This window comes from Tiliqua scincoides, chromosome 5, assembly GCF_035046505.1.
Source record: "Tiliqua scincoides isolate rTilSci1 chromosome 5, rTilSci1.hap2, whole genome shotgun sequence".
NCBI lineage: Eukaryota > Metazoa > Chordata > Lepidosauria > Squamata > Scincidae > Tiliqua > Tiliqua scincoides.
The window spans coordinates 79,041,182-79,064,605 of NC_089825.1; the positions used below are offsets into that span (position 1 = coordinate 79,041,182).

Below are 23,424 nucleotides of genomic sequence, written 5' to 3' on the forward strand. Positions count from 1 at the left end.
GCACCACAGGTTTGGTTTTTCATTCCCCCTGCTGCTGACAGACATCCAGCTGAGCAGAGGGAATTAAAGTAATACATTTCAAAACACAATCTTGAAAATGGGTTGCCTCCTGCATGTTGCCTTCCACACTGGGCCCTCTTTTATAATTTTTCCACATGGCTACACATAGCAAGAAGAAGAAGAAAAACAAAAGACGACCCCTATGAATTCCAGCAAGGTGAATTCAGGAATGGAACTGAATGCAGAATGAGTCGCCTGTTGTGTTCTCTCTCCCAGGAAGGAAAGGTGGTTTCAAATATTGTTTAAGAATGTGGAAGAGAGGAAAATGTTGTTCATCTTATTTACTGAGAACAGGGCAAACAACAATGAGTTTAAAGTACAGGGAGGATCAACATCACAAGAGCTGATCACATCACAAGACATCACATCACAACATCACAAGACATCACAAGTCCATCTCCAAGAGCAATTCTAAGGATAGTAAAAGCTACTTAGCAAGGCTCTGGTGTTTCCCTTCCTTGGGGAAGCTTTCAGACAAAAACAAAAACAAAATCCTATCTTTGGAGGGGGAAAAAAAAGATCTGCTCAAGGTGATTTATGATTAAAAGAACTAAAGTATCAGCAGCCAGTGACAATCAACAAACCAAAGTGAACACATTTAAAACAGATAGCAAAAAGACATAAGAGTAGTCAATTGAAATAAGAAATCCCTCTAAAACCAGGGATCTTACAGTAGCAACTAAAAGCCTAGTCAGGTTCAGCATTCTACCATTTTAGAGGCACTAACGAAGAATCATTAGCGCCTGTTTTATTCTCACCTGCCCTCTGAGGAGCTCAGAACAGCATTTGTGCTCTAAGGAGGCAGGGTTTGACAGATTAGATTGCACACAGGTAGGAGTCCTAGCCCAGCCCAGCCCAGCCCAGCTAATTACCAGTATCAATAATTCAAAATCAGAAAGGAGATTTGGGTGTCACAACAAAATAGGCATTTTTTTTTGGAAGAGCCAGCTAGCTAAGAACAGATATATGAGAAACTTGCTCTCATTTTGGGCAGCAAGATAAACTGCCTGTGCAATGCTTTCCACATACAAGGATCATTTATATGGAATGCTTAGCTCAGCTACAGCAAACAAAACAGTGGGAATGCATAAAAGAGCTAGGGTAAGCTCTGATTCTCTTCAATTAACAGTCCTTCCTTTTCTATGCATAATCAATACCTAACATGCTCTGGTCCCGCAGTTTCAGCGTATTCATGAAGACGGATTCAGCTTTCTTCCCCCACTCACTGCGGCCAAGGGGGAAAGCATACTTCTGAAACACAATAGTGGTTTGAGTGCTGACTACCTGCTGCTGACTACCATTAACTTGTGCTTGCTCTGGCAATATAAGAGGTTTTTGAATGCTGTGTCTGCAAAAGGAAGCATGGTTACACTACCTGCAGCAGGGTGATGGGTCTAGCCAAGTGTGTGCCCACATGGCAGCCTTGATAGGAATAGGAGGCATTTGGCAAACAGCCAGCAGCCACCAGTCCAAATTTTACAGCTAAAACAATGTGGGTATATAATCTTATGTTGCAGAATTGTTGCCTGAGGGAGAAAGGAAGGCCTTCTGTATACCCAGAGCATCCTGCTGTGTTCACATCATGCTCTTTAGCTTAAGCCTAGAAAAGCTAAAGAGAGCTGCTAGCTGGAGCCATGCCATGATGTTTCTTGTTTTCAAAGAAATACTGATACCCTTTCCCCCTCTTCCAATCACAACCTATAAATTCAGTTATACTTTTTAGCTCATTGAGCTGAAGATTTCTCCATGATACGTGCTAGCTACCTGCACTCTAAATAGGGATCAGAAATGTTGTGTAATTTCACAAAAGGCATTAAGAAATGTCCTTTAAGGGTATATCACATGCTTGAGGGGGGAGCTTAAGCCTATATTAAATCAAATTTATATTCCAGTCATTATAAAGGTTGGTTGTGAAGTACAGATGCACAAAATGAAGTGAGGGGGAGTCAAGAGTCCCTGTGAAAAGTGTCTTCCTACTGTTGCTGGCTTTTGCAGATTCAGGTTCTGCAGAAGAAAACAATGTATTGTTTGCACCAGTTACATATCCAAATTATTATTTTAATCCTGCCACACCTGCAACAGATATCCAACAACAACTTCAAAATCACTATCAAGGACCCCAAGTGTTCTGTACACTCAGTTATACTCAAATTCTGGTTTCCAGTGTGAACTCAGTGCTTCCAGACTTGAGAGATTCCATTGCTTTTTAATTTTTTAAAAATTAAGACTGGCATGCTTTCATAAACGCAGACAAAAGTTTAACAAAGAGAAAGAAGTGTTGATTAAAAGACTGAGATCAGAGGGAGCCTGAGAGGAGCTTCCAGTGGCCAGGACAACAACTTTACAGCTCTCTATTCTTTCCCATGGATCCTAGTTCCTAAACTTCTCCCCATCCATGGTTAATCTCCCATGAGATTAATCCCTTCTGTGCCACCACCATTACAATGTTTTGCAGTTATCCAATCTGACACTAGTAATTGTCTCAAATTACAAGCTTTAAAGGCCCTAAACAGGTTCTCTCTACAATCTGGAAACTGAGGTGCACCCATTCTCCCTTCTCTTAGAAGCTTACCTCAAGCCATTTACTTTCTCAATTTATTAGATTGCCGACTTGATACAGAGTACGTTAATATTATTGTGGCTCTGATATTAATGCCTCTAACAATTCTGCCATAGCTACCTCTGCCGTTATACAACTAGACAATGAGCCTTCTATTTAAAGAGAGACGCGTCACATTCAGTTAGACATGCCCAGAAGGCAGATTCGATTTGGAAGCTGGTTACTAATTGGGTAGAGAGATTGGTTTAGGAAATACAGTATGTAAGAGTAGATGCATCAGCTGGAAGAGACAAGCAGGAGGTGAACTGGTGGGGTGCTCATTTCAAAGAAGGTCTGCCTTGTTATCAGCTGATAGCCATAAGGGCAAAATGAGAGCATGCTTTTGGTTGGGTAATGCAAACTCCCAGTGAGCATGTTAAATAAGATTTCCAAACCATGGGTTACTAATTCTGGCAGCTGGTTTGCAGGAGCCTGATGGGAGGGGCTGAACAGCAGCAAGGAGCTTGCTAGAAGAGGGTATTATATCAAGAATATTTGATTAAATGTCAACAGTTCATGGGGCAAGCTGAGCCACAGATTCAACATGACAAATTAAAACACACAGAGTAGATCATTCACGAAGCAACTCAGCCACTTCAATACAGTTTCAATTCAAAACAACCTGGGACATTTTCCCTATAAGGTAGGAGGCCATGGGACTTATACTGAGCCACAGCCAGAATCACAGTCTATCCATCCTAGTAATGCAAACTCTGTCTAGACTTTGTACAGGATTCCAAGTTGGGGTCTTTACCCAGTTAATGGTTTAGAATCTTTTAACTGGAAATAGCAGGGCCCCAAACACACCAAGCACAAGGCCATCCAGCATCACCAAGAGTACGTCAAACTCTACAGTTGCAGATGTAAAGCACTTGATATCCTATTTCCTGAAATCCATTTTTTTTGACTGCATGGAATTCCAAATTAGTTGGCCTTCTGCTTCACCACCTCCTGAGCTGGCAGCTACTACTTCAACCACAATGTGTTTACTTTGTGTTACCAGTGTGTGCTACAATTCAGTGTGTTCTGTACAAAAGCAGCCCTACTACCCTACCATGTTAAAGCTACTTCTCACTTTAAGCAGCAATTCTCCTTGTCATAGAAACGCAGAGCAGGGGTGTCAGACTTGTTTCATATAGTGGACCGATCAGCATTCTTGGTGCCTGCTGAGGGCCGGAAATGACATCATTCAGCAGGAAGTGACATCATTAAACAGATGGTGGTCAGAAATAAGCACTTTGTTCTCACTTAGAAACTCATTAGCTGCAAATGACAGAAGAGAAAATGTGCAATTCTTGTTCATAATTTCAAGATATGAGAGAGCCCAATTATGCTGGGAGAGCCCAGTTATCACAGGGGATGGAGAAATTGCTTTCTGGTCCTGCATTCGGCTGCGGGCCTTATGTTTGACATCCCTGGTACAGCAGGCAGATTTGGGTCTCTAAAAAAATAAGCAAGGAGATGCAATGGGGTATATAGGCCCTTGGTGAATTTAGAAGCACACACTTGCCTGCTGCACTTTACACAATTGCAGAGTGGGAAGTAGCCCTTTGATAGAAAAATCTGATACTGATAAAGGGATTGCAAGGATGGAACAGGAAAAGAGTGACTGAGCGGACAATGCAAGAAAACTGGCAGCTATGTCTCTTAAGGAAAGGTGTGGGGGAGGGTGCAGTGGGAAGACAGAACAGTGACACAAAAGTGGGAGGGAACAAAGTAGACGACAAGCGCTTGTGCAAAGGGAATTCAAAGGGAGTTTTAAAAAAATTGGAGGCAGAGAAGATATGAGCTTTACATGCAAGTCAGAATTGCTTGTGATACACTGTAGCCTCAGTGGGTTGGGGGCTGCCTTAAGAGAGCAGGCTACCCCAATGCCCTTCTAGTATTCAGCAGTTAAAGTCAGAGCATAAGAGGGATCCAGTGTAAGCAAATGTAAGTTCAAAAGTCTGAGTCAACTGAAAAAGGAAAAATAATTGTTGAATGGCAGACCAGATAAATAAAATACAGTAACTGTTGATTTACAAGAAAAAAAAAGTCATTTTCTTTCACATACAATAAAACTGCAAGGAATATTTTCCAATCTTCTTCTCAGAGAAAGAAAAACTGGCTTATATTAGAAATGAAACAGTTACAAAGCAATGGAAGATAATTGGTTTCACTGGCAAGTAATTCATATAATACCCATGTCGACGACCATGGCTCAGTCTCCAAGATTGATATTAGCTGGGAGTGTGGATGCAGAATTATAACTGCACATATTTCATGACACTATCCATCAGTAATAGGTCAACTGTGAAGAATGAGACAATTTAGACTGCAGGCATGGGTGGGGAGAGTGACCACCAGAACACTAAGAAGAAGAAGACGACGACAGCAAGAATTCACTCCACACTTCTCAACCAATAGTTTTCATAGCAAAATCATCCGGACTAAAAAAACCAGTAGTTTGCTGTACCAGTGGAAGTTCACAGGTAGAGTCTACCATAAGCCATATTTTCTTTACCTTCATCCTTCAGAATATTTGGCACATAGTGCAGAGTGGGGGTAGAAACAGCATACTAAAAAAGGCATTGTTTCTAGCTCCCTGTAATATAAACTAAAAAAAAAATTCAGTGGAGCCTCTGGTATGTTTTATGGAGTGGTGGGGGTGGTGGGGATGAGAACTTTCTGTGTTCTATATATCATTCCTAACTTCTCCCTTATAGCCAATAAACCTGTACCCATTTACCCCAGTTTATCCCCTTAGGGCCAACTCAGACAGACATTTTGTGGAAATGAGTTGTAAAGAGATGTGCTTTCAGCTAGAAATGCCTCATTTCTGCCCCTGAAAAACAGTAATGGTGGAGGGGACCCTGATAAGGACCATGGCACTTGGGAGAGGAGCCCATCTCCCAGAGCCCTTTTCTTGTGTAAAATCACAAATCCTCAGTTGCTATTTGCAATAAATAGCTGTGAGGCAAGGAGGGGAAATTTGGAAGGAAAACAGAAAACGAGCAAAAGAGACAATGTCTTTCCTCCCCTGCATATTGCAGTTTGGATCACAATCATGTCCCCACCCCTGCGGCTGCTTTTTAAAGGAAAAAAAGGGAAAAAAATAGGTGCTTCCAGTCTTTAAAATGTACTCTTTTGAACATATAGTTCGGTCCTCACTTACCTTCTACTGCAAAAACTCAAATGTAGAGTTTGAAAAATGGAAAAACAACAAATTCAGTAAGGGGCAAATTTTCATATATGAAATCTGCATAATTTAATTTGAACAAAGCATTACTGTTTCCCTGAGGCAAAATTGGGAAACATGCATCCCATAAGCGTCAGAGAAAGCACCATATATTCATACCTACATCCCTAAGGGACTCCAGTATCAAGACATATTTGGTTATTCATAAAATGGTTCTCAAGAATATTCTAAGTACATTTTAAGAATTTAAACAAAACAAGACAAAGTAAAAGTCACAAATCTTTGCTGTTTGAAGAAGGAAAAAAGGATTTGCCCTGTTATACTATCCTGAGCCATCTAAATTAGGAAGGATGTGAGAAAAGATTTAAAGAGATTAAAATTACATAACAGAACAAAATTACATTCCAGAAAACTCCATGGCAGACTTGCTGTTTGCCAAGACAAGCTGTCACTTCTACCACAGATTCCAATTGGGGCATCCTTTAAAGTAGGTACATGCATAGACTTGTACTGTCAAGGTCCTACATGTCTGCTCAGAAGTCCTATTGTTTAATGGAGCTTACTTCCAGGTAAGGTGCATGCAGGATTGTAGCCTCAGTGGCACTCCAGGTCAGGAAGCAAACATTTTCCCTTTCTCGCCATGCTTTTATCACACTGGAAGGAAATTCCCCTTTTATAGTGTTTGCACAAATCTACACCCTTCCTAAAGCTAAATGAACTGAGGCCACCAAGGCAGAACATTATATTCAGATCTAATTATGCTTAGTCAGCTGGGCAATTCAGTCAGTGGGATCCAGTTCAACATTCCTCATACATCTCAACTGAAGGAAATACTGCCAAATCTCAGAAGCGTCCCAGAGCCAGCTCCAGGAAGCCCTTGTCTGAGTGACTCTTACAAGCCCCCTCCTACCTGGGTGGCTTCCCCATGATATTATCAGCATGTGTGTGTTCCTCCCTCCCCACAACACTAACTAGGCTGAAAGGAGAACAAAAAAGTAACTGTCTGCTGCTAACTCTTCCAGTGTCCCCTCATCCACAAAAGAGAGTTTTACTGAAGGCCCCTCCATCACTACAACAATTTCCACTTGCAGATGAGACAGGAGAGAGAAGGCGGTGGCAGAGTGATACTCTCAGCTAAGAGAGTTGCTCTGTTCCTGCTGGAAGAAGATGGTTTCAGGGTTTGCTAACTGACTGAGGCAGCCTCAGGGATCAGCAGCAGCCCTATTCAAGAGCCTTGGAACCTCAGTGCCTGGCCAGTGATGCCAGCTACTGACACCAGCCCTAAAACATCTCAGGTTAATGACAAATAATTACCATCCAAAATGGCTTTATACAGACATCTTGCTTAACTACAGTTGAGTATAGGACCTTAACAATAACGAAAGATTCATTTCTTTCTAAATATTTCTTACCAGACTTTTACCAAAAAGTACTCAAAGCAGATTACAAAATGTCATGCATACAATAAAAATAATATAGTATAAAATCAACACAATTACCAGTATAATTAAAGCAGCATAGGCAAACAATTTAATGCATAGCTTCTCAAACTAGGGTGCTGCAATGCCCCAGCCTATGGGCCCTGACCTCTGCCCCCTTAAGGGACATGTGCATGGGGGAGGCTAAGGGGGGCGCATGGACTTGCATTTACTTATCAGTCCCTGCAGCAGCATCCTAGGAGTTGCAGGGAGCCCTGCACGACCCTCCGCAGAGGTCCACAAAGCTTAAAAAGTAAAAGTGGAGTGATCGTGCTCTACTTCCAGTTTTGCAGAAGTGGAGCGTGATCCAGCTCCACTTTCACTTTTTAAGCTGTGGAGAGCCCTGCAGAGGGTTGTGCAGGGTTCCCCACACCACCAGGAGGCTGCAGGAGGCTCTGGTAAGTCCAGCCAAGCCCCTGCGCCCCTTCACAGTGACGCGATCCTGGTGATCATGTTGCTGCTTCCCTCTGCCCCCAAGAACTCACTGCAGGGCTCAAATTCCCTTGGAGTTTGAGAACTGCTGATTTAATGATTTAAATAAGAATGGGATTAGAACAGGGCCCAAACCAGGATTTGACATTATGGTTTGCATTACCCATGGTTAAGTATTAAAAGTGAACCAAGCAAACCATTGTTAAGGAAATTTTCCTCCTCTGTGTGGTTTCTGAATTTTACACCAAGCTAAAATTGATGGGTTTAGATACTTCAGGGTTAGGCATGCCAGGGTATGCCACAGCACTTAGGATTATTCAAGATAGATCTTTAGACATTGAACACCAAGAATTGTTTAGTGGGTCAAATACCACGTGCTCCCTGCTGCTCTTTCATCTACCTATTAGCTTCCCAGGAATGGCATCCTATTTATATCAATTATATAAACCACAGACAAGGAGAGACTTTAATGTTAGCAAGATGCAATGCCATTCCTTCAGCCCTGCTGACAGGTTGGTATAATGGTATACCCAGTCTAGAAAGACTCTGTCCCTGTAGAATGAAGGATGTGGAAACGGCTTGAACCTGTGGTTCTGTTCTGTCCTCTACATCAAGCCTCATGCCGGAAGTTTCTTGTTTCCATGATTACCAACTTCAGGGGATGGACCAATGCAGCAAATGTACACACCCTCCTATTGATAGAGGAGGGCAAGACACTTGAGAATATAACCTTTTTTATTCTCACAGTGCTGAACTCTAGGGACGTGAGTTCAAAGTATAATTATGCTGAATGAGTTGCGGATGAGTAGCCCGGGAATGTTCATATGTCTGATCTAACTATTTGCTATTTCATAATTGCTAAAGTTAATAATAATAATAATAAATAAAACTTTATTTTTATCCCGCCCTTCTCCCCAAAGGGACCCAGGGCAGCTTACAACATATTAAAAAAAACAAACAAAAAACAACAGATTAAAACATAATTTAACAGATAAAAACATTAAAAACACATTAAGAAAAAACATAAAAACAGTAATCAGATAAAAGTCAGAATAAGAAGAGCATAAAACAGCAGTTCAAGGAGGAATCACGCCTGTAAGAAACTAAAAGATGTATAAAAGATGTTAAAAAGGCCATAGAGTCAGAAGGCTTGTGTAAACAACAAGGTCTTCAGGCCTCGCCGAAAGGTCTTGAGGGAGGGAGCCATTCTCAAGTCAAGGGGAAGGGAGTTCCATAACGTTGGTGCCACTACTGAGAAGGCCCTATTTCTTGCCGCCGCCCCATGTACCTCTTTAGGCTGCGGCACATGAAAAAAGGCCTTCTCTGATGACCTGAGAGGACGAGCCGGATTGTACGGGAGTAGGCGATCTCTAAGATAGCCTGGCCCAGAGCAGTATAGGGCTTTAAAGGTCAAAACCAGCACCTTGAATTGGGCCCGGAAACGAATGGGCAGCCAATGTAGCCCCCCGGAGAAGCGGACTGACAGAGTCAAACCGCCTAGCTCCAGTGACCACACGGGCCGCCGCATTCTGCACTAATTGCAGTTTCCGAACCGTCTTCAGGGGCAGCCCCACATAAAGCGCGTTACAATAATCTAACCTTGATGTTACCGTGGCATGGATCACCATGGCCAGGTCTGCACGATCCAAGTACGGCCGCAGCTGGCGCACCAGCTGAAGCTGCGCGAAGGCCCCCCTGGCCACAGCCGCCACCTGGGATTCCAGGAGCAGCTGCGAGTCCAGGTGGACCCCCAAGCTGCGGACCTGCTCCTTCAGAGGGAGTGCAACCCCATTCAGAGCAAGCCGATAATCCAGCACCTGCATCGAGGATTTCCGAACCAGGAGAGCCTCTGTCTTATCCGGATTTAATTTCAGCTTGTTAGCCCCCATCCAGATCCTCACTGCTTCCAGACAGCACTCCAGGCCCTCAACCGCCACCCTGGAATCTGGAGGAAAGGAGAGATAGAGCTGGGTGTCATCAGCATATTGATGAAACCCCACTCCAAACTCCCAGATGACCTCTCCCAGTGGTTTCATGTAGATACTAAATAGTATGGGGGACAGAATTGAACCCTGTGGCACCCCGCACTTCAAGGGCCAGGGTGTCGAACAGGCATCCCCCAGCACCACCATCTGGGACCGACCCTCCAAGTAGGAGCGGAACCACCGCAAAACGGTGCCTCCAACTCGGCCAATCGGCCCAGAAGGATACCATGGTCGATGGTATCGAAAGCCGCCGAGAGGTCCAGCAGGACCAACAGGGACACACTCCCCCTGTCCAGTCCCCGGCGTAGGTCATCCACCAAGGCGACCAAGGCAGTTTCCGTCCTAAAGCCCGGCCTGAAACCAGATTGAAAAGGGTCCAGATATTCCGCTTCATCCAAGGCCCTCTGGAGTTGGGCCGCCACCACCCGCTCGATTACCTTGCCCAGAAACGGGATGTTGGAGACTGGCCGGTAGTTATTCAGCACAGTAGAATCCAGGGAGGGCTTCTTCAGGAGGGGGCGAACCACCGCCCGCTTCAAAGCGAGCGGCAATGTCCCCTCCACCAAGGAAGAGTTGACCACCCTCCCCGTCCACTCAGCCAGTCCACCCCGGGCCGCTCTTATCAGCCAATCCGGGCAAGGATCAAACAGGCAGGCAGACGGTCTCACACTCCAAAGGAGTCTGTCCACATCAACAGGCTGCACAAGCTGAAAAGAATCCCACAACACTGGACAAGCAGTTGCCAAGGGGACATCGTCAGATATTGTCAATGTGGCATCCAAGTCGTGACGAATACGATCGATTTTATCTGCGAAATGTTGCGCAAACATGTCACAGCGAGTGCCCGTGTATTCCTCCTGATCCACTGGAGGGGCCTGATGGAGGAGGCCCGCACCACACAGAACAGCTCTGCTGGACGGCTATCAGCCGACGCAATGGTAGCAGAGAAGAATGACCTCTTCGCTGCTACCACCGCCATGGAGTAGGCTCTGTAATGAGCTCTACTCCATGTCCAATCGGATTCATCACGAGTTTTCTGCCACCGTCGCTCTAGACATCTGCCCTGCCGCTTCATCATTCGCAGCTCCTCAGTAAACCAAGGAGCCGCTCCAAGTCTGCGACGTGGCAGAGGTCGCTCCGGAGCAATCTCATCCACTGCCCTGGCCATTTCCCTGTTCCAGAGGTCAACCAGGGCCTCAGATGAGGCACCAGTCTTGGCAGTGGGAAAATCCCCCAAAGCCCTCAGGAAACCCTCAGGATCCATTAGCCTCCGGGGGCGAACCATAGAAAACGGTCCCCCGCCTCTGTGGAGGTAGGAAGTTGCAACCAGCCTAAATCTTACCAGGAAGTGATCTGTCCATGACAACGGAGTGATCTTGATCTCCTCTACATCCAGATCACGACCCCCATGCCCAGCTGTGAACACCAGGTCAAATACGTGTCCTGCAGTATGTGTCGGGGCCAAGATCTTCTGGGACAGACCCATGGTTGTCATGGCGGCCATGAAATCCTGAGCTGCACCTGCTGCAGGGGCCTCGGCATGAACATTGAAGTCCCCCAGCATTAACAGGCGGGGGGCCTTCAATGCCACCCCCGAGATCACCCCAGTCAGCTCAGGCAGGGAGACTGTTGGGCAGCAGGGTGGGCGGTACACCAACAGAATCCTAATCCTGTCCAGCCCTCTCAACACAACATGCAGGCACTTGAACCCAGGAGACTGCTGGACAGGGCACCTGGTAAGGGAGATGGACTCACAATAGACCATTGCAACTCCCCCTCCCCGTCCCTGCAATCTTGGCTGCTGCAATACCTGGAAGCCTGGTGGACAAAGTTCAGAGAGACTAACGCCTCCCTCCATGTCCAGCCAGGTCTCCGTAATGCATGCCAGGTCGGCTTTCTTATCCAGGATCAAATTCCCGGATGATACAGGTCTAAAGTTCTTAGAGTTAACATTCTAAAGTTGTTAGAATGTTTCTGTCTGTATATGTATCTTTCGCCAGGGTTGTTGTTGTTTTATGCCAATAAAGGTCCCATACACACAATTTTCCTCCATCTCCAGCCTCTGGGCTTGCAAGAAGAAAAACCATTTTCATTGGCCAATCCCTATGTAATCTATAGAAACAATTTCAAGCCAACACCACCACTATCAAACCTAGGGCCCAAAGCTATCCATTACTGAGCTGTTATGCAGAAGGGTTTAAGACACAGAATATAATTCTGCTGTTGTAAAATGGCTTATAGAAGTGTGCATAGAGCATCACTGGCAGTCATTTTAGGAACACTTCCGCAATTGGTGGCAGTGTGGGAGGACCACTGCTAGAACCAAGAAGGTAAATCTGACAGGGTGAGTGATGTGTGGAACAGGGAGGGGAATGGGTAGAACAGAGATGCGATGGGGCAGGGAGGGAGTGGACTGGGGGGAAGGGAGGGGGGCTGCACTGGCAGCAGCAGCGCTACTGATATCCTATCCCGCTTCCCTGGTCCACTTGGACTTGCACAAGTAAAGTAGCTTACACAGGCCCAAGTGGATCCATGCAGGCAGCACAGGCTTACCAGGCAAGGGAACAAAGGTTCTCTTACACAAAGAAGACCTCCAGGGCTTGACCCTCCCCTGCAGGATACAGAGTTTGTTCCATTGGTGTGGATGGATTGGTGCAGGAAGAGTTAGGTGGGATTGGACCTAGCTGCAGTTAAGAGCTCAGAGATGTGCCACAGGCTCGTGTGCCTTCCTGTTCACCCATCATCTAACCTGGGGGTGTCCAAACTTTTTGACAGGAGGGCCACATCATCTCTCTGACACTGTGTCGGGGGCTGGGAAAAAAATAATCAATTTACATTTCAAATTTGAATACATTTATATGACTAGTAGAATATTAGAGATGGAACTTATATGAATGAATGACGGTCTTGCAATAGCTCAAGGCCTATAAAAGGCCCTTCACAAAGCAAGACCGTTCTTTCCTTCACTACTGCTGCTGCATCACAGGCATGTAACAGCAAGCAGTGAAGGGAGCCTTCAGTCCGCAGCTCATGCAAGAGGTCAAACAGTTGCCTTCATACTGAGAGCAGTTGCGTCAGGCCAGCATAGGCTCCAGCAAGTCTCTGGAGGGCCAGAGGCTCATTGGAGACTGAGGGCTCCCCACGGGCTGGTTTGGGAGTCCCTGAGGGCCGCAAATGGCCCCCAGGCTGGGTATGGCCACCCCTGATCTAACCCTTCCTTTCCTTTTAGAAGTCAACCATGGCTAACCTTTATTACCTGAAACTAGCATTTGCAAACCCAGTTCTAACTACAGTCAGAATTAAAACTGGTGTATAAGTGAAGCTAACCATGTTGACTTCAAAAAGAGAAAGAAATGAGGATATTAACACACTGGGGGAGGGGGCGGGCACACAGGTACAAGGATGGCTCCTGACTTCACAGTTAAGAGGCTGAACAACATTATGTCTGACTGGTCCACCATGGTTAGGGCTATCCACGTGTCTGCATCAGGTCAAAGATAGACCTGACTTTTACCATTTGAAAGCAAAGCCATTCTATGTCTTCAAGGCAGCCCACTTTAACATTGCTCAGCCTATGAACTGCTGCAAAAGTTGACCTTCTCAGAATGTGTGCAAATTGTCACTACCTCAGTATAAATCTTTGTACATCAGTAAAAAAACAAAAAAACAAAAACAACAATCTTAAGACTTTTTACAACCAACTTTAAGTTTGACTCCCCAATTTCCAATTTGTTTTGGAAACTGGAACTGTTTTGGAACTCCTCTTCCCCTTTCTTAAGAAATCCTCCTCCCATTTAAAATTCCCTCTTTCAAACTTTGGTAATAGAAAATCTTTGTTCTGAAGCCCCCCCTCCCAAGCTAGAGATTTTGTTCATCCCTCTGTAGCTGCTTGCTATGCTTACCTTGAGTACGTGAGAAGAGAAAAGAACATTCATGAACTTGTCCTTTCGTTTCAACTCATTGGCGATAGGAATGAACGCACCTGCAGCCTGAGGGTTATCTGGATTCTAGAGGAGCAAATAGGAAGACAGGTAGTTTATCTTCATCATTAAGAGAAGGGGCCACAGAACCCACTCTAGACAAAGAGAGTTTCATATATACCCTTCCTTCCAACAAGGTTTTAGCTGCTGCTCTCTACAACCAAAACATTTCAGGCTAGTTTCTCCTTGATTTTAAAATGGTGTTTCTGAAATAGAGAAGGGAAGGCAAAATATACTAGCGCAAGAATCAAGTGAAGGTCACCAGACTTTGAAATCTAGAGCCCAATTTGCACGGGTTTTCCAACTAAGTAGGTAAGGCACCTGAAAGACCTGACCAATGCCCTAACAAAAACGTAATGAGCAGGACATTCAAAGGAGACACACAAGTTTGTTTTGTCCACATTACGTCAATCTGCAAAAACACTCTTCATCAGGTGCCCATAAACATGCCTGATTCTTGTCAAATTCTTCTCTGGCTCAGATTAACATCGAAATTGAAGCTAGATTTTTACCTTCCCTTACTACCCCAGTAACCCCAACTTCCCCTAGATTCTCAAAAGCTCCTTAGTGGCACTTATTGGACCAGGGCAAGGTGAGGAGGCAGGAACAATAAAAAGGGAGGAAGATTTCTTCCTTTTCCCACCGCTGGCATGGTATTAATGCATGATAAGAAGAAAGGGAAATATGGTTTTCCCAAGGGCTACTGCAATGGCAATAACCCACAAGAAAACAAATTTTCCAAGAGCCACAGGGGCTTTCTTCCTGTCACACACTAGCAGTATGGCAGAGGGGAAGAAAGGAGAGAGTAGATCTCCCAGCTTCCAGCTGCTATGGGGAGATCTACCCCATAGATCCCCATGGGGGGTGATAGCTGTTTATTTCTAATCCAGAGCAAACAGGATGGCTGTGCTCCCCTATCTCCACTACAAAATGTGTTGCCTAAACACTTTTTGACAGAGCATCTTTTGGCAAGGGCAATAGTTACAAGTATTCTCTTTTCTAGAGGTCTGTTGTGAACTAGGACTCTGAAGAAGCACCTTTTTGAAATAGGACACAGAACGATTGACATTTGGTCACAGAACCACAATAGCAGATTAGCGTTCAAACAAGCAGCCAGGATTAGAGCACAAAAGGAAAGGAGTTCGCTCTGGGAGAAATGACGAAGTTGCAAACCATAATCAGCATGTTTCTCACTCTTCACCTTCTACTGCATTTCTAATCTTGTGTTATCACAGGATTTTATTTTCTTTTATTGCATTTCTGTCCTGCGCTCCTTCCATCAGGGAACCCAAGAGGTGAGCATGGGGATTTCGGATGGTCATCTTTCCAGGCACTGACCAAACCTAGACGTGCTTATTTTTTAGCACAGTGGCTGTTGCATGTCTTCTGACCATGCTATGAGACCCAGGGATGGAAAAGTTTCATGTTTTCCGCTAGACTTACTGATGCAATGTAGTTGCCATGCCAGGTTCTTTGGAGTCCAATATCAGCTCGATGGCCCTTTAGCAGCTCCACTGCTGCCACCTTTGCCCTGATCTCAGGCAAATCTTTGGGTGGGATACTTTTGATGAGTTCATTTGCTCTCCATCTGAAAAACATGGGAAGTACATCAGCCTAACACAGGGATTAGAAAAAGGAACTGAGGACATGTGGTTGCTCCATGCAGTGTCATAAGCATTTTCATAAACTGAATCCTGCATATATATGGGAAGGATGCACACCAACCATCTCACTATTGACAGACAACTTTTATCCTGTGGCTGCTACATCCTGAAGGGGGTTCCTGGTAACATATTTTCTAATGCAATACATAGTAAATTTGGAGGCCTACAATCAAGAGGTGCCAAGGAGGTTCTGTAGGCCTTACCCAGTGAAAGGTTTGCCTCGTTACCTGTGATAGATTGCCTGCAAGGCTTCTTCAAATCGTCGTAACACTTTAGGTGGGGTGGGCCATTTCACATGTTTGCCATAACCTTTCATGGACTTTACATTATGAAATCGCAGGGAAACTTCATTGATGTAAGACTTTACTTTGTATCGACGGTAGAACTTGATGATCTTTAGGGCTGCTATGGTTCTCTTGTAGCGGAGGCGAGCCAATGTACCTCTCCAAACCTATGGAAGACAAAGGAAAAGCCGGCTAATTTAGCAGAAATGGAAAGGTAAGACAGGGAGAGATTGCCTTGTTTCTATTCAAGATCTTGCTTATGGCTGCAGAAGGAACAACATAAACCACCGGAGGGAACTTGCTTTGATTAAAAAAAATGATCCACAATTTGATTGCACACATCCCTTCAGCATAGCTAGACTCGAGGACACATGTGGGGCAACACATTTCTGTTATCCCCCACACCAGCTTCTGCTTGTTTGACTGCTTGCATACATGCACACACAGTGTCAGACATACAGAGAGAAAGCAGCACCATTCCAGGAACCATGTATACGTCACACTTAACAACAAGAAACCAACATAAGAAACCTGTGTGAATTACACAAAACTAAAATGTATTCGCACAATTTATTCTGCTCCTGCTAGTTATGGGAAGAAACAAAGAATTGTTGCAGACAAAGGTGACTGCGAACCCTTGGAAAAGCTTGCTCAGCTCCACTGCCCTTACCCCCCTCCCCACTCAAACCAGCACGGCAAGACAGCTACTTAAGGTGGGCAAGCTCCCAGCATTCTAAGATGGTCACACTGCAGAGTCACATGCCCATTGCTCCTTTGCCATGGTGCACTGCACTGTTAATTAAGCTGTGGTTAGATGATGCTGCAGCGAGGGAACCAAGCCATGCCACAAGTAATCTACATTTCAGCAGTGGAAGAGGGAGGAGAAACAAGTGTAATGAGGGAATTACATGCACTAGGAGTTGTTTCAGCTGAAGAGGAAGATTAAAGGGAACAGTCAAAGGCACCAAGGAAAACTCACCAAGGAGAGGTAGCACCATGCAGGTGTTCTGTGAGAGTTCCCAGTTGTTACTTTGTACTGGACAGCAAGGGAGACAGAGACAGAGCAGGCCTGGCTGAGTGGGATGAAACTAAGACCACTGAAGGAGTCTGCCATGTTAAATCTCATGCTGTCATATTCACTGGGCAAACTCTAATTTGGCAACAGGCATTTTCTTGACAAGGGAAAATGTTTCACTATGAGGACTTGTCTCTACCCCACTACAAATGAGGATGCTGAACTCTGTTCGCAGAGCTCATACTGCAGTTCAACAAGACTGAGTGATCCCCAGAAAATCCACTTCACCAGATGCACTCTGTTCCAAAATTCCTGATGCTAGAATAATAGTTGTGTCTCCTTGCCGAGTTCAACTGAAAATGGGCATTTCCTTCACTTGCAGGTGAGCAGAGAAGTTTGCAATTCACTGAGAAGGTTGGGTGTGGAAAATGATTCTGCTCTTGAGCTGGTATTTTGCAAAATTTTCCACAGAAGTGCATCAATCCTTCCATTTACACCAGGATGAATTAATTACCCAAGGCAATTGCCAACATGACTGTTTGTTTTATGAAGCTCATGTCAAGATGCACTCTTTCCTGTATTTTTCACTAAACCCTAGATTATGTCAACTCAGGAATGATGACAACAAAAAAGATAAAAAGATAGAATGAGAAAGAGGAATGACATTAGCTGCAGAACAAGCAAGCAAATTTTATTTTTCAGTATTATTTTCAACCTGTACCAGTTCTGTAGTAGGAAGAGGTGCTTTTTGGACAAACAACCACAGTCCATTTATTCCTTCTACATAAAACCCAGAATAGCCAATACTAGTCAACATTTCAGTCCATTGCTAAATCACACTGCTTCTCCCTTCACAAAATCCCTCTATCTCATCAGCAAACACTCTGAGATACACCCTGTCAATCAGTCTTCATTGCTACAACCTTCTCTCATCATCTCACTTCAATACCCTCACGTGTATCCAGCACACCACCACAAAAATAATCCACCTCTTTTGTTGCCTTTTTCATTCCATTTAACAAGCAATGGTCAATTCACACAGCTGACAGACAGACCAGGGTCCCTGCAAGTCACAGTATAGATGTTCCCTTCTGTGAGAATTTTATTATTTATTGCAGCTGTATGGTATATGAACCTTCTCTTCAAACTATGTGCTCAGGGTGGCACACGTATTTCTTCTTATTCCACAAGCATCCACCTACAACCTCTGCGGGCTTCAGAATGAAGCCCGGACTGGTTTAAAGGTGACTTCCAGTTTTCAGCAAAAACAGGAGGCCCCTTTCTATTTCTCCTGTAAAACAATTGGGAGAAGAGTCAGCTCTAAGGGCCAAGATGGCTGGCATTTGAAGAGTTTCATTTGATTGCCAAAACTAGCCCAGGTTATGAAAGAGGTCCAAATCTCGCTAGGAATATTTTTGTTTAAAAACCAATAAGGCACTAGTGAGATTCTGACTAACACTTTAGCCCCCTCCCCTCAAAAAAGGTCTCCCAAAGTAATTTCATTCAAAGTTATCTTAATAGTCTAAGAGGCACAAAAGGTCAAACAACCCCTAATGGGATGCTCCTGCTGCCACACAGAGGTATAGTGATCTGGACTGCAGAGCAAAAGAGTGAAAAGAATTATGAACAGCAGGCTCTTCTTGCCCTTGGTCCAATTACCCAGTTCAGCTGTGCTCAGGGACTCAACTCACAGAGGAGTTCTTAATGAAGGGCGAGTCCCCAGGGCAAAGTTGTCATGCTGCAAGAGTTTCCCCTGACTAAAGGCCTTTAAGAGGTCAAAATGGCACATTCTGGGAGAGGAGGAAGAAAGACATACACAGAATTCGTCAACTGGAGTACAGGTTCAAGATAGCCGGGAGTAGAGCGAACTATACATTAAAGAGCATCTCTCCTGTTAGCCTTCTTATCCATTAAGACTAGTAAGTGGAACTGTACTCTGTATTCTGTCTATTCAGGAAGACAAGTATGTCCAGCTTCAGAGCAGGGCCTTCTCTGATGTTGTCTTCCTTCCTGGGAGTTTTGAACCCCCCCCCCTTGTGGAGATATGCTAGCACCCAAATTCACAGCTTTTGTGAGGGTGGGAGGGTGAAGACATTTCTTTTTCAGCAAGCTTTAGCCCAGTATGCGTTGCAACTTAAGGAGACCCGGTGAGCAATAATACAGAGAACCCTTGATTTAATGAACTAAGGGGGGGAGGGGTAACCATTAATGTCAAAAGCCCATTAAATTCATATGCACTGAAGTCAGTGGAAACACACAGATGCTTAACATATATGACATGTTTTTAATGAAGCAGAAAACATTCATTGTTTTCAAAATCTGTTAAATCAAGGTCCATTAGAGCAAGGATTCATTGCAGCTCCATTTTAATTTGACATGCTCTTAATGCCAAACTATTTTATTGTGCATGCGTGTATGAACACACATACCACACAAATACAAAATTATGAAAATATTTAACATATAAATACAAATGAATCTTTTGGATATTTCTCATCTGCCACCTTGGACTTCCATGTCAGAGAAAGTGACAGATAAAAAATAAATAAGATAAAGAGGAAATGTTGACAATGCTGCCAACAATAGCATAACCACATGTCTTTGCCGTCTTCTATACAAGGGCACTCTTTATTTACGGAGTACAGGCATGCCCCCATATCTGTGGTGGTTCTGGTCTGGAACCCCCTACGGTTCAGCAAAACCACAGATACCAGGAAATGCCCCCCCCACCCCCTGGAGGTGAGGGGAGCTCTGCTACCTATGATGGACTGCTTGCAAGTCCTCTTCAAATTGTTGTAACACTTTAGGTGGGGTGGGCCATTACACGTTTGCCATAACCCTTCGTAGACTTCACATTATGAAATTGCCAGGCAAATTGCCCTGGAGAGCTTCCCTGAGCCTCTTAATATCTATAAGGCTTTCAAAACATCCCTTCTGGTTTAAAAAAAAAAACAAACCAAAAAAAAAATACCTGAAAGTTGCTTTTCTTGACTCTACAAGTTAGTCTGAGCCTGGCAGAGGCCATGGGTAGACTTCTCCCTAGAGCTCCCCTCATCTCCAGTGGGGGTGCACACTGGGAGCTGGACCTAATCTGTGGATAAATGAAACGGCAGATATGGGATCCATGGATAGACCCCCCCCCCTTATCTGATGACCTATGATTGCTCAAAAGATCAGCATCACCAAATCCCTAAAGGCTTCCATTTAGATCCAACACACACACCTCATTTTCAGGAGGCCTTGTAAAATTGCAGACCAACTTGGACAGTGAAGGAGGAAAAATATATTAAAATACCAAACAAAAGATACAAGAGTAGATATCTCAACATGCACATATAAATCTTTTAATCATGTTTCTCCTTTGTCCCATCTTCCCCTAGCACTGCTTTTACCTTCTATATCAAGAGCCCAATTGTATGGGCTTTTTCTGCTGGGCAATTTGCCTTATGACAGTTGCAAAAGTATTCTGGCAAGATGTGAAGGCATGTGCTGCTGGAGTGACAGCAAGAAGGCCAGAGCCCTCCCGTGGGCTCCAGAGCAGTGAAAAGAACCTACTGATGGAGGTAAGGCAGCAGGGGAGGCAGGGCAGGGGGGAAGTATGGAACAAGCCAGTGATAAGGCAGGGTGGAACAGGGCCAGAGAGCGGGTGAATCAGGTTCACAAAGGGAACGGGTTCAGCAGTAGCAGTCACAGCCAAATCCTAGCTGCCTTCCCAGACTTGATCAGGTGGCATGCAAATTCACCAGCAAATTCACTAGCACAGGTCCAAGTAGACCACCCCGCATTGCAGAGGCTTACCACTGGTAAGGGAGAAGACCCCCACAATTCCCTCCCCCAGAAGAGGTGGGGTAACCATTTTGGCTTTGCTGCATCAGTGGGGGGAAGCATATGATTGGGCTGTAAGTGAAGTATACTGTGCAGATGTCACATTACAACTTATTCTGTATGTAACACCACCACTGATAATGGGTGCAAAGCGTTGAGGTAAGCCTATAGCTCAGTGTTTCTCAAACCGTGGGTTGTGACCCGATTTCTGGTGAATCATGGTAGCTGTCTGGAACCACCCCTTGGGAGGCTCTACATGGTGGTCTCTGGCTTGCTGTGGGCTATATTATATTCTTGCTGATGAAAACATGCTCTGTAGGCAGGTTTTTTGCATTAAAAATGCAAATGCTCAGCAATCTGGAAGCATTAGCAGTGATGGGATCACATCATCGCATCACTGCCAACACTTCTGGGTTGCTGAGCTCTGCACTGAAGGTGGGTCAGGGAAAGGAAAAGTTTGAGAACCACTGCTAAAATGCAAAATAATGTCCTTAATGTGTGTACTTCATCAGATCATGCAATGCTCCACAGCAGTGTTTCTCAAACTGTGGGTCGGGACCCACTAGGTGGGTTGCAAGCCAATTTCAGGTGGGTCCCCATTCATTTCATTCATTCATTCATTCCACCTTTATTGACATAAACCCATTCATTTCAATATTTTATTTTTACAGTCAGTCAACAGTCAACAAAACCTTTATTAAACATACAATTTTATTTTTAATATATTAGACTTGATGCTCCCGTGCAATGTGACTGCATTTGGGCAAATGTTATAGACCTGTACTTTTAACAAACTACTATGTATATTCTTTTAACAATGATAGTAAAGGAAACTTACTCCTGGGTAAGTGTGGGTAGGATTGCATTGCATTGCAGCCTAGGATAGCTAAAAATTTTCCTGCTTGTTTTTCCATTGCAGCCTAGGATAGCTAAAAATTTTCCTGTCACTTCTGGTCATGACATCACTTCTGGTGGGTCCCGACAGATTCTCATTCTGTCCTGGAGGGTCCCGGTGCTAAATGTGTGAGAACCACTGCTCTACAGAGCTTTCACATTATAGGCAGACAAGATAATGAATTAGCAAGTTAAACCATAAATCTCACTCTGCTGAAAAATAAGAATACAGGTTCAGCCTATTTATACACGGATTCTTTATACATTGATTTGACTCAACACGAATGAGAATTGAGAAGTTGACAATGCTGCCAACAATAGCATAACCACCTGTCTTTGCCGTCTTCTATACAAGGGCACTCTTTATTTACGGAGTACAGGCATGCCCCCATATCTGTGGTGGTTCTGGTCTAACCACCACAGATATGGTCCTAATAGCATAACCACTCATTTGCCTTCTCATCCTGCAAATGAGAAGGAATGTGCTGATCCCTAGAGAAGGGGGAAAATGCAACCCTTTAAATCAGTTTTAAAAACTGAACAGTCCTTTAACAACAGCCTCCTTAATATGTGTGTGTGAGAGAGAGGGCAGTTGGCTGACAATCCATCAATCCTTCTCTCTCCAGGCGACCCCTCCCTTCTCACTGAGCACGTGAAAGAAAGGTGATCACTTTGCTTTGGAGAAGGGAGAGACTGAGTGAAGGACCTTTGTAAGTGCTTGCAGGATGGCTGATTGATGGATTGTCTTCTTAATGACTCTTATCTTACATCACAAAGGTCAGCAAGGCCGTTTTTAAATCACCTGAGCAAAGAAACTTTGTTTTTTAAATTAATTTGCTATAGTGCGTTTTTGCCAGCCATGTGAGTGCTTGGAACGGAACCCATGCGAATAATGAGGCTCAATCTGTATCTAGTCTGCAATCTTAACTACACTTAACTGAGAGTAGGCTCCACTGACTATAATGAGACTTATGTCTGAGTCTACATGCATAGGATTGGGCTCTAAGATGCCAATTCTTGAGTGCTAGTCTTCCTTCCACACAACCACAGCCACAGGGATGGGGAGGAATAGCTAACAGATCTTTTCCACAGGAATGCTATTACTTCCCCCCCCCCCCCTTTGCTGGAGAAATTCTTCCCTGACCCGTCAACACATATATTAAGACAGGGTTATCATGGGCTTGACCTTGGACCAGGGTTAGAACTAGTACAGGACTAGCATGGATGTCTTCCTGTTTTTCACAAAGGTAGCACTAATTCAATAGCACTATACTGTAACCACTATTTTGGATGCTGAACAGACTGTCACAATTCATTTAAAAGAGACTGCATCATCATTTTAAAAGTCTGCTTATAGAATTTTGCTTTGCACTAAACCAGAATTTTGGAGCTTGACGCACCATAAACCAAGGTCTCTGGATAGGGTCTCAGCAGCCACAAAAGTGCCAGTTCTGAACTATTCCCTCTCACATGCACACGGAAGCATATTCATTTTTAATTCACACTTAGCAACAACCAAGGGTAGCTTATCTTGTGCCCAAAAGGAAAAAAATAAAATAAAATAGTATTCCTGACAATATGTTCCACCTTGACATATGCAAATATAGACATAATTCCATCTGTTTAAATGCTTAAGATGCATCATAATACAGCTGAAAATATGACTCTGGAGGTGGAAGAAGACAACGACAAGTGCTCCTACTTTGCCAGATATGGTTAGCAAAAAAAGCTATGATTGATTAAATAACAGCACAAGATACTTTCTGAGATTTCAAGTTGCTTCCACTCAAAACATCCATAAGGTATAATTAAAAGCTTGTTTAACCCACTTCTGCCCAGCCCACAGGTGTACACATTGGTCCCTGTTGCAATGTTGGGCAGAAATGGCTTTTAAAAACAAAATACCAGGCATCCCCATTCTGGCCTAAACCAGTGTCCTGAGCAAGGAATGACATTAAGGTCTCCAATAAAGGGGCCAGAGGTTTTTTACAGTACTGTTAACCTGAGAAAAATGTGGAAAATGTAGATAG

General features: G+C 44.2%; 1 protein-coding gene across 2 annotated transcripts in view; it reads right to left on the minus strand.

The window, feature by feature from the left end:
* Nucleotides 1-23,424, minus strand: part of MYO1D (myosin ID) — a 172,306-nt gene that overhangs the window by 63,430 nt on the left and 85,452 nt on the right. The window contains exons 17-20 of one of the 2 annotated variants that reach the window (XM_066631401.1): nt 19,647-19,766; nt 15,604-15,827; nt 15,156-15,300; nt 13,635-13,739 (exon numbers count right to left, since the gene is read on the minus strand). In XM_066631401.1, coding sequence (XP_066487498.1) covers nt 13,635-13,739; nt 15,156-15,300; nt 15,604-15,827; nt 19,647-19,766 — 594 coding nt within the window. The remainder of the gene's footprint in view (nt 1-13,634; nt 13,740-15,155; nt 15,301-15,603; nt 15,828-19,646; nt 19,767-23,424) is intronic. The other variant, XM_066631402.1, reaches the window with a different exon arrangement.